Here is a 12204-nt window from a genome sequence, read left to right on the forward strand (position 1 = left end):
GTTCTAAGAGGAGGACAGGATCTGGTCCAAGAGGTAGATATAACGGGAACACTTGGAAATAGTGACCATAATGTAATAAAATTGAACATCCCTGTGAGGAGGGATGGGGGAGGGAAACACATAAGCAGCCCAACACTGTTGCATTTAATTTCAGAAAGGGGAACTACAGCAAAAAGAGGATGTTAGTTAATCAGAAATTAAAAGGCACAGTGCCAAAAGTAAAATCCCTGCGAGATGCATGGAAACTTTTCAAAGCCACCAGAATAGAGGCCCAATTTAAGTTTATACCGCAAATTAAAAACACAGTAAGAGAACCAAACAAATGCTGTTATGGCTAAACAGCCAAGCCTGAGACAGGGCTGGCAGCAAGCCCGCAGCCATGGCAGAAAGTAGCCAATTAGGACCCAGTTGGGGCTACATACATAAGGGCTCCAGGAGGGAGGAAGAGAGACTCTTGCTGTAGCTGGAGAGCAGGAGGGACCTGGCTGCCAGGGAAGCTGGGGCCTTCCTGGAACAGAGCTGGGCTTGGAAAAGGCAGGCAGGACTGGGGAGCTTTGCCTCAGGGCAAGGCCTCATGGTTAGAGGGCTGTAGGGAGGCGGCCAGGATAGGCAAAGGCAGCAGGTCCACCCCTTTGCCAATGACGAGTGGCCATTTCAGACTTCAGTTTGCCCCGGAGATAAGGGGCTAGATGAAGACTGATAGTGGGTCACTGAGGCAAGGTGGGAATAGGGAAATTGCGGGTTCCCTGGGAGGGGAGTACCCCCAGAGTACAGACACTGATAAACAGCTCCCCTCCCCCCCAGAAGGGGGCCAAGAGACATTGGAGTGGGCACTGCTGGAGGGCAGTGTCCTGAAGAGGACCCCGCGGTCTGAGAGTGGCGTGGGTCTGAGCCAGAGCGTGACATGAAAACACGGAGGGACACCCACCAGAGGGAGGTGCCCTGCTTCCAAGCTAATTCCCAGTGCTACCGGCAGGCGGCGCTGTGGTGGTGAGTATCCGCCCCATGACATTTGGTGGAGAACGTGGGCAGTTGCTACAAGGGGACTAGTATGGACTGAGTGAGCTGTGCCTAGAGAGACTGAACAGAGGATGGTGGGGAAAATGGACCCCAGATATGCAGAAGTCTTTTTTGCAGAGTGCTCATGTGCAGTTCCTGACTGGACTCCTGTGTCAGTGCCCCAGCAAAAGAGGACTGGCCAGCAGCAAGAAAGATTGGTGAGCCTAATGCAGGAATTTGGGGAGAACCAGAAGAGACAGCATGAGGGGCAGTGGGCCCTTCAGAAACAGTTGGTAGCAGAACAATGAGCCCTGGTAATACTCCTACAGAAAGAGTACAGGAACAGCCGCCCAGGGTCAGGAGGCTGGCAAATGAGAGAAGGACTTGCTATACTTATTGGTGGTCTGAAAAATGGCTTTTGCACAAGAGAGGGTTTTTGTGAAAAAAGGAGCTGTGCAGATGGCTCCTTTTTATGCAAAAGCCTCTTGTGCAAAAATGCCCCCTAATTAATTATGCAAATGAAGCACGGCAATATGCTAACTGTGTGGACCCAGACCCTGAAAGTAGAGAGTACAGAAGAGTTTGGCCTGCATAAGCAGGTGGAAGCAGCAGAGAAGGCCTGCCGCCAAACAGAAGCGAACGCGACAGACATGGCCACGGAGTACGAGGCCGTGGTGGAGGAGAACGTACATCTACGGAGTCAGGTGAAAGAAGAGGAGAAGCAGCAAGTGGCTCTGGAGGGGCACCTGCGACTGGTGAAGGCTAGGAAATCTCCCTACCCCCCGGGGTGCTGATTTTGAGGAGGGGTGAGAGAGACACGGCATCTGCCCTATGCTGGCCCTTTAAGGGTTAAACCCCAGCCCTGGGAGAGGAGTGGAGCTGAGGAGCCAGCAGCTGTGGCCACTATGACCCAATTAGGGCCCAGCTGAAGGCTGTATAAATAAAGGCTCTTGGAGGGGTGGAGACAGACACTCTTGCTCTGGCTGGGAAGCAGGAGGGACCTGTCTGCCAGGGAAGCCAAAGGCCTGCAGAGATGAGGCCTGAGAATACAAGGGCTGTAGTTAAGAATGGGGCTGGGGAAAGGCAGGCAGTTGGGGAAGCTCTGGCCAGCCAAACTCCCAGGCTGCGGGGGCTGAAGCAAGGCCTGAGATTACTATGGCTGCAGAGAGGCAGCCAGAGAAAACGAAGGCAACAGGTCACACCCCCTTGCCAATGATAAGTGGCCATTTCAGACTGCAGTTTGCCCCTGAGGTAAGGGGCTAGATGAAGAATGGCAGTAGGGTCACTGAGGCAAGGAGGGTATAGGAGGTTGGGGGTTTCCAGAGGCGGAGAACTCCAGAGTGCAGAGACATGGGGAGACACCATCCAAAGGGGGTGCTCTAGCACCTAGAAGCTAATTCCCAGAGTGACCAGCAGGAGGCGGGACAGTGGTGCATCACACCGCGTTACAAGCACTCAAACACAATAAGGTCATTGCGGAGAAACTAAATTAATTCTTTGCTTTGGTCTTCATAGCTGAGGATGTTAGGGAGATTCCCAAATCGGAGTCATTCTTTTTAGGTGACAATCTGAGGAATTGTCCCAGATTGAGGCCTTATTAGAGGAGGTTTGGAACAAACAAATAAATTTAACAGTACAAATCACCAGGACCAGATGGCATTCACCCAAGAGTTCTGAAAGAACCTAAACCCCATGCCCTGAGCTCCACATCTCCAAACTCCTACATCCCCAGTCTTTTGCCACAACACTCCTGCACCACTCACACACCACAAACCTGTGCCCTGAGCCCAGCATACACCCCAACCCAAACTCCTGCACCCTGATATCCACACGTCTGCAGCTTGCTCAGCACCTCAACCCTCCACCTGACTCCAACACTCTCCAACCTGGAGCCCCCTCCTCGAGCCAGCATCTCCTTCTTCTCCTCCTCCTGCATCCAACTTCCCTCCAGAGCTTGCACCTCTTACCCCTTCCTCCATCCAAATCCCTCATTCCCACCCCAGAGCCTGCACCTCCTGTCTCACGCCAGTGAGAGTGAGTGAGGGCTGGGGCCAGCAAATGATGGAGAGGAGCAGAATGGAGAGGGTGAGGCCACAAGGAAGGGGTGGAGTCTTGGAGAAGGGATGGGGTAGATCTTGGCTTGCCCCGATATTTAAAAAGTATCCTGGATGTAAAAAGGTTGGAAACCACTGATGTAAAGTAATGCACATTGGAAACAAATAATCCGAACTACACATACAAAATGATGGGGACTAATTTAGTTGTAACCACTCAAGAGAGAGATCTTTGGAGTCATTGTGGATAGTTCTCTGAAAACCATCCACTCAATGTGCAGTAGCAGTCAAAAAAGCAAACAGAATGTTAGGAATCATTAAAAAAGAGGTAGAGAATAAGACAGAGAATATCTTATTTCCTCTATATAAATCATGGTACACCCACTTCTTGAATACTATATACAGATATACTCAACTCATCTCAAAAAAGGATATATTGGTATTGGAATAGGTTCAAAAAAGGGCAACAAAAATTATGAGGGGTTTGGAACAGGTCCCATATGAAGAGAGGTTAAAAAGACTTGGACTTTTCATTTTAGAAAAGAGGAGACTAAGGGGGGGGGGGGATATAATAGAGGTCTATAAAATCATGACTGGTGTGGAAAAAGTGGATAAGGAAAGTTATTTACTTGTTCCCATAATATAAGAACTAAGGGTCACGAAATGAAAATAATAGGTAGCAGGTTTAAAACATACAAAAGCAAGTTTTTCTTCACACAGGGCACAGTCAACCTGTGGAACTCCTTGCCAGAGGATATTGTGAAGACCAGGACTTTAACAGGTTCAAAAAAGAAATAGATAAATTAATGGAAGTTAGGTTCATCAATGGCTATTAGCGAGGTTGGGTAGGAAGGGTGTCCCTAGTCTCTGTCAGGGGCTGGAAATGGGATGACAGGAGAGAGATTGCTTAGGGCACGTCTACTGAGTTATTTTGAAATAACAAGGTGAGTGTCCACACAGCAAGCCCATTATTTTGTAATTATTTCAAAACAACAGGCTTCTTTTTCTGGAATAACAAACCCTCATTTCATGAGGAATAATGACTATGTGTGGATGGCACAGCTGTGATTATTTCAAAATAACTGGCCTCCATGGCTTCTCACAGCTGCTGTGGTGGCCACTCTGTCCATACCCCTCAAAACTCTATAGGGGAAACTTCTGGTGGCACAACTCAAGCCTTGCCAGCCCTGCTCCACACTGCAGAATCAGTTTGTGCAGCAATGGCTGACCCCAGTACTCCCACTGAGCCCCCCTCAGTGCTGCTAGTGAGCTAGCAGCCAGCTCCTAAGCCCCTGCCCAGGAGCAGAAGAGGAGGGCCCCTTCTTGGTCAGGTATGCAGATGGATCTCATTGAGGTCTGGGGAGAGGAAGCATTAGCCAATGTTGGAAGACAAGATACTAGGCTAAATGGAAATTTAGTCTGACCCAGTATGGCCGTTCTTATGTTCTTAATCATCTCCATTTGGCTCACTATTATTATGAGCTCTCCCCTGAGTAAAGATATAGCAGATTTGTACTTTTCCTTGCTATAGGAGTACCACAGCTTTAAGACACATACCACAAGTGTCCCTCTTTTGGAAACACTTGTAAAATTGAGGCTAGCTATTTGCAATAAAGGTTGTCAAACTCTGTAATGAACCTTTCTCCCCGGTGACTTCCTTTTGTTGAATCACACATTTTTTTGAGTGGTGTTTTGAAGAGGAGTATCATGAGACATACATAGCACACACTTCTCTCCTTCTTCCCCCCTTCCTTCGACGCCCCCATAACAAACAATCCTGTTCAAATATTGTTCTTACTTTCATGTTATGCAGAGTTTCTGTCCAGTCCATCGAGCCTATTTGAGGTATAGCCGTAAGAAGTATGCTTGTAGCCTTGTTCGCATTTTCTTTCAGAGTCTTTAAAACCTTATCTACTGAAACCTAGAAATACAATAAAAATTAATGATTTTCTCAAACTGGTTTGTAAAATACCGTACAAAACACAATTCTTAATTAAGCAATACACTACATATCATCCCCATATAACTGTTCTAAGGGGAGAACAAAATACACGAATAAAAATAATCTGTTATGCATTTTAAATTGAGATAATATGTCACAGAATAGAACTTTTAAAATAATCTAAAACTTCTTTTATTGTTATATTGTACAATTGGAAAGCCCTTCCTCGAGCTTCAATGAAATTCTTCACCAGAGTAAGGATTGAAAGATGGGCCCTTGCTGCGGAATTAGGGACTTACATTTACTCTAGCCATCTACGCGTCTAAATATAATACTGAGCTGACACATCTGAGTAGAGTGAGACCTCTTGCCATGGAATGTTTGAAAATGCCAGAATTACTCTTTATACAAAGACAACCTTGGGAAATCTGAGGGAGCAGCTATTAAATGTAAGCTGCAAGGAAAATGTCAGAAATGTATCAGCAGCTTTACATAAAATGCTGCAGTGTGGTGATTTTCATAGCATCAGTAAAAGCTTCAGTATCCTTTGTGAGGGCATAAATTCAATTTTAGTGGGCATACTTGACTGAAATCTTACTGTATAATAATGGACACTGTAGGGACATAAATATTTCCACTCTCCAAAAAGTCAAATTCTGTACCCTGTCTATTGGTCTGTCTCTGTGTGACACATTTGTACACAGACAAAGATTGCAGAAAATCACTATTTCAATTTTGTAACACGGTTCTTTCCAGAGCAAAACTACGTTAAGATGGAGGAAAGATTGAGGGTAAAATACATTACAAGGGTGTTATAAATATCCCAAACACAAGCACAGCAAACACAGAAAATTCAGAGCTAAGATTAAACTGGAAAGAAAACTAAATATGTTAAATGGCGCTGAAATACACAGTTAAGGAACCCAAACAACCTTCTGTCTTTGAAAGGCATCATCATGGAAAATAATCCCAAACAAATCCATCTTTAAATCTGGGACCTCATGAATCATTATTGTATGGTTATTTCAGGGCATCACTGTTGTAATTGTGTGAAGGCTACAGTGTATTCTTCATATATACTAAAGATATTGAATTTCAACTTCAAACGCAATAAAACAAACAACCCTCTCACCCCCAAACAAAAACTTAACTATTGAGCTTTGACCACCACCTTCCTAAACATAGTAAGAAAAAAAAATCAGCTACTGATGCCTTTCCCTTGACTTAAGTGGTAGTTGTGTACATACATCCAATAGAAAATCTGGCTCTAAATATTTCCTGGCTCTAAAGATTTAGAAGAACAGTGGGCAATAAGCCAAAGGCGGTTCACCAGGGTTAGCTGCTGGCAGGCCGCCACTACTTTATTTAACTGCGCCTCCGCAGGTTCGGGCACTTGCCACTCCTACCGGCCATGGATCACTGTTTCCGTCCAATGGGAACGGCAGGAAGTGGCGTGGACTGGGACACCTCTTGCTGCAGCTCTCATTAGCTGGAAACGGCTATCTGTGGTCAATGGGAGCTTTAAGTGGCCATACCTGTGGACTTGCAGGTATATAAAGCAGTGGTGGCCCACCAGTGGCTAACCCTGATAAACTGCCTCTGGCACATGGGCTGGCTTCTGCTCACTCCTGATTTAGAATTATAGGTGTGGAAGGGACTGCAAGGGTCATCTAGTTTAACCCCCCGCTAAGATGCAGGATTTATAATTTCTATAATCATCCAAGAGAGATGTTTTAAGGCCAGAAGGGACCAATGTGGCCATCCAGTCTGATTTTCTGCACAAAACAGGCCACAGAAGTTCGCCTAGGAATTTTTGTATCAAGTCCAATAACTATTGGTTAAATACGATGGTCTCTTAAAAAGTCCCTGAAAGTCAATTTACAGACTACAAGTGATGGAGAATCTACCACATCTATTGACAAATGATTTCAATCTTTAATGATGCTTGCTGTTTAAAAAAGTGCCACATTTCCAGGATGGAATTGTCTAGCTTAAAAATTTTCTGCATAAGTATACTTGTTTTCTGTCCAAAACCAAACTGCCCCACAAAAGCTAGGAAATATTTCATGTAAGCATAAAAAAGGTAGAACCAGCAATTTTACAGAGCTCCTTTGGACAACTGTTTCTTCACGTCTTACAGCTGCTGCTGTCATTTTCTCTAATGACTTAGGCTGTGGTGTGCAACCAGTTCTGAAGCAGTAGCCACTATGGTGGCGACTGCTATAGCCAGGGCTTGACAAACCCCGGCAAGAGCCACTCGCCAGCCACGCACTGCGCATGTGCGAAGCGCCAGTGAATGGGGCACATGGAGCGACCGGCAGAACCCTGGCTATAGCGAACTAGCCACACTCAACCGGCCAAATAGCCACATGTGGCTAGCATGTTGGACACCACAGGACTAAGATTTAACTGGCAAGTATTCTGCTGGTTAGTGGTTGCTCTTGAATATGTTACATGAGAAAAGAGACAAGAACTAAAACAGATGTGTTTTTGTGTGGAGAGCTCAAGAGGTTAAGGACAAAGTCAGTTACAGGAAATAGATGTCACAACTGGCTTTATACACATACCCTTATTCACACAATAAGAGGTGCCCGGTTTTATTCATGATTTGAGAACTTTATGAGAGGAAAAAGCAGGCATATTGGGCATTGTATTTTGCTCTCACTAAGGGCTTAACTACACTGCCAGTCCATAGTGCTGTAACTTTCTCGCTCGGAGGTGTGTGCGTGGGTGTGTGAAACCCCCCTTGAGCACAGCAAGTTACAGTGTTGTAAAGCACCAGCGTAAACAGGCTGCCAGCACTGTTAGCTACACCCTCGTAGAGGTGGTTTTCCTATAGTGCTGGAAAAGCTCTCTCCCAGCGCTTCTGTCATGGCCACACTGCTGCGTTAAATCACTGCTATGGCTGCACTTTAAATTTAGAAGTGTAAACAAAGCCTAACACCTGAGTTTTTTCAGAATAACCCCAATAATTTCAGGGAGTGAACTAGGATATAAACCAGCATAATTAAGAGCAGAATTTGTCTGGTATAAAAAGCCCAATTGTGATTTCTAATAAGAAACTGTATAATTTTCTGTACACACACTACATATAGGTTGTCAATCTAAAACAAGAAGACCAAACAAAAAAGAAGTGTCACTCACGGCTTCTTCATGCTCCTTCCAACAATCGTAATCCGTTGCCATAGCAATACTTGCATAGCAGATTCCAGCTTCTCTTGCAAGAACTACCTCAGGAACTGTGGTCATGTTGATAACATCAGCTCCCCAATTGCGAAACATCAAACTTTCTGCCCGAGAACTGAAACGTGGCCCCTCAATGGTGATCACTGTCCCCTTTGAGTGGCACTTGATCCCATGCTTCTTTGCAACCTCCATAAGAACCTTTACAAATATTATCACAGATACAGCAAATTATTAATCACCTGTGTGAAGCCAGCTATTTCCTCATACAAGAGAAGTAAGCAAAGAACATTTCTTTGTCTGGTGTGACACTTTTGCCTCTCATCTGAATAACTTTCACACAATGAGGCTGTCTTTACACCAGTGGTGGCCAAACTTACTGACCCTCGGAGCTGCATAAAATAATCTTCAGAAATTTGCAAGCTGCAGGACACTCACAAACTGTTGGGATATGTAAAAATGTTAATAGGGGGCTGAAGTTGCTCTACATTAGTAGTTCAGGGGTCAGCCACGGCATTACCCTTTAAACTTGCTTTTTCCTTTTGTTTTTTGTAGTTTGGGAAGACAGATTAAGAGTCCGGTCGAAGCCATTATTATCCTTTCTGATGTGTAGAATCATAGCACTGGAAGAGACCTCAGGAGGTCAAGTCCAGTGCCTTGCCCAAAGCAGGACCAATCCCAACTAACCCCAATGGCTCTTACTACATTTAAAAAGCAAAGCCGCAACAATTCTGGCACGGGTGCAAGCTAGGACTGCTTGTGCCATCCCAGCTCTCACTGTGCACGGGAGCTAACCTCCTTATTGACTTATTGACTAGTCAATGGAAATTCCATTGACTAATCAATTAGCTTATTAACAGCTACTTAACAACCCCAGAAATTGATAGCATGATGACTAAGTGGGCTGAAAGGTTTTTAGAAGACTAATCTGACTGTAACTTCTGTAAGTGATTCTGTGCTTTCTATGTACATGCCATTTTGCAACTTGTATTCCTCAGGGTACATCTACACCAATGCTTCTTAAACTGTGTTCCACAGTACACCGGTGTGCCACGGAGAACAGAATTGAAAATGGCTGCCCTTAAAGGGGCAGGCGACCTTTTTTTTCCTAATAACTTTCCCCTGTCCCTTTTACCTCCCAACATTTTTTTTTTTTTTTTTTGCTCCCCATAAAAAAAAAATGGTTAGGTGTTCCTCAGTCTTAAAAAGTTTGAGAAACACTGGTCTACATTGTGAAGCTATTTCGGGATACTTCCAGTATCTCAAAATAGCTATTCCGCGTCTTTTGAAACAAGCCCATTATTTCAAAATATAATGGGCTCGCTATTCTGACGTCCCTGTAAACCTCTTTACATGAAGATTAAAGACGGTTTCAGAATAGCGGTTTATTTTGAAATCTGGTGCTGTGTACACCACACCAAATTATGAAATAAGCTATTTCGAAATTAATTCAAAATAAGCTACGCAATTTGCATAGCTCAAATTGTGTAGCTTATTTCGAGCCTTAGGTGGAGTGCAGAGGCACCCTCAGTGACTGTTAGCATGGATCTCTTCATTTTCCCTCAGCTCAGATGGAAGGATATGTTCTGGTCCAACTGAAAATGAGCCACTTTTAACCATAAACAAACTATTTTTAAAAACAATATCAATACTGAAAAGAAAGCAGCATTTTCTGTTACTTGTTAAAACAGCACAACCTTCCTCCAACACACAGAAATCCCCAAATGCATACAATAAGAGCATCTGTATTTAAAAATGCCAGTACAGACGACCCCGCACTTACGACTTAATTGGTTCCTGGAGAACCGTCGTAAGTCGGGCTGTCGTAACTTGAACCCTTATTGCCCATAGGGGCAATGTTATGAATGGGGGTACCGTTCCTGGCCTGCTTTGCCTCTTGGGAGTTGTAGTCTCCCGGAGCCAGGGGGCTCTGCTGGGCAGTAGGCAGCCCTGCAATGGGGCATGAACAGCGCCCTGAGTGAGCTGAGAGTTGTGCCGGCCAATAGGCAGCCCCGTGGAGCGGACAGCTGGGGGCTGGGCCCAGCAGTTGGTGACCCTGTGGCACAAATGGCAACTTGAGCTGGCTGGGGACTGGGTCAGGTGGTAGGCGGCCCCCGGAGCAGGGTGGCCGTAAATGCGGGGGGGTCATAGGTTGGATGGTCGAAGTCGGAGGTCACTGTAATAAGATTAGTTTCCATCCTGAAAATGCTTAAACATTTCTTGTAATAATTGGGCCTACAAAATTTACCATGATTGCGAGCTCAACTTCAAATATAAGTAAAAGTTCACAAGATGCCACAATAACCTTTAATAAAAAAAATACTGATGGGAAAAGATACAAAGGGAGAAAGAAAGACTGAGTTAGTTGAAACCAAAAGGCCTACTGATGTAACTCAAGGACTGTGTTAGGATCACGACTAAACAGGAGCAGCTGACACCAAAACTTATTTTGTCCAACAATTAGGCACAGTATTCGACATACTAGGGCAGGAGTTGGCAACCTATGGCTCAATGGGGAGCCAGATATGGTTCTTCTGGAGCCTCAACTCAGCCCCCCTGCACCCCAACCCGCATCAGGGATGCAGTGCTGGTGCTACAGTCTTTCGGCCTCCTGCAAAGGGGCGAAGAAAGCCCCGAGCTTCTCCTAGGGAACAAGCAGGGCAAAAAGTGGCTACTTGAGCACTGCCAATTTCCTTCCTCCGGGAAACACTTCCTCGACGATTCCCCTGCAAATCCTTCCTGGAGGCTTCCTTCTGGCAGCAGAAGGCCATGTTCCACGGTGCCTGCCATGCGGCATGAAAACAAGTAAGTGCTCCCCCATCCTCTCATGCCCAGAGCCCCATGCCCTCACTCATCCTCCCCCAGCCAGCCAGCCAGCCTGTCCTCAAGCCCCGTGGCCAGACAGCCTGTCCTCAGCCCTCTGGCCAGACAGCCTACCACCAGCTTGCTCCTGCCCCCCTGGCCCAACTACCGCCAGTCCCTTCGAGAATACTTATGGTGCTGTCGAGAGCCCGAATGGTAGCACTCTGTACTGGAAGTGCCTGTCCTTTATTGTAAAACAGAGAAATCTTCTGTGTGATGGATATATTGATATATGAAAATAAGTGTCCTGGAGGTCGAGGATAGACAACCATGCTCCTTTTTCCAAGGCAGGTATAATTGTGGCAAGGGTCGCCATCTTGAAGCGTTGGCATCTGACAAAGCAGTTAAACCTGCAGAAGTCCAAAATAGGTCTCCAACCACCCAACTTTTTGATGGTGAGGAAGTATTGGGAGTAAAACACCCCGCCCCACTGTTGCTGCGGTACCTCTTTTATGGCATCCAGACTTAGGAGATGTTCCACCTCTTGTATGAGTACATGCTTGAGAGAGGGGTCCCTGAAGAGCGACAGGCAAAGGTTGTGGATGGGAGCAGAGAGGGGCAACTAAAAATGGGATGCAGTAGCCAGTTTTCATGATTTCCAGCACGCACTTGGTGGTGGTGATGACACTTCAGGCTGGATAAAATGCAGCTAGTCTGTTACCAAATGTTGTGGATGCTTTGGATTGCTGCCTCGGAAATTTCGGGGTTGTCAGACCCTCGGTCAGGACTTCAAAACTGGCGTCTGGATGTTGAGGGTTGCTGAGCTGATGACTGGTCGGAGGCCTGTCTACAACTATTTTGGCATGGCTGGCATCTGTTGTCATAGTGTAATTGCTGTTGGTTAATGAGGTAGGTCTGTACCTTTGGAAGAATGATCTGCCTTGTTTTCTTTTTGTGACAGATACGTGAATGCCTAGAGTCTTCAATGTGACTCTTGAATTATTAAGGTATGCAAGAAATGTCTGGACTCTGCCAAGAGCTTAATGCCCTCGAACAGCAAGTCCTCTACCGTTGATTGGACCTCTCTTGGAAACTCCGAGAGCTGAAGCTAAAAAGCTTGCTTCATTACCACTGCCAAGCCATGTTCCCTATAAGCTGTGTACCTGCACGGCCACGCACTAAAAATTTTAGGTCCATGCACGTCATTTTAAGAGCCACGCAGCA

General features: G+C 45.7%; 1 protein-coding gene across 2 annotated transcripts in view; it reads right to left on the reverse strand.

Moving 5' to 3' along the window:
* Window positions 1-12204, reverse strand: part of MTAP (methylthioadenosine phosphorylase) — an 88044-nt gene that overhangs the window by 9550 nt on the left and 66290 nt on the right. For both annotated transcript variants that reach the window (XM_075931482.1, XM_075931483.1), the window contains exons 6-7: window positions 8140-8379; window positions 4852-4974 (exon numbers count right to left, since the gene is read on the reverse strand). In XM_075931482.1, coding sequence (XP_075787597.1) covers window positions 4852-4974; window positions 8140-8379 — 363 coding nt within the window. The remainder of the gene's footprint in view (window positions 1-4851; window positions 4975-8139; window positions 8380-12204) is intronic.

The sequence above is a fragment of the Pelodiscus sinensis genome, chromosome 6 (assembly GCF_049634645.1).
Source record: "Pelodiscus sinensis isolate JC-2024 chromosome 6, ASM4963464v1, whole genome shotgun sequence".
NCBI lineage: Eukaryota > Metazoa > Chordata > Testudines > Trionychidae > Pelodiscus > Pelodiscus sinensis.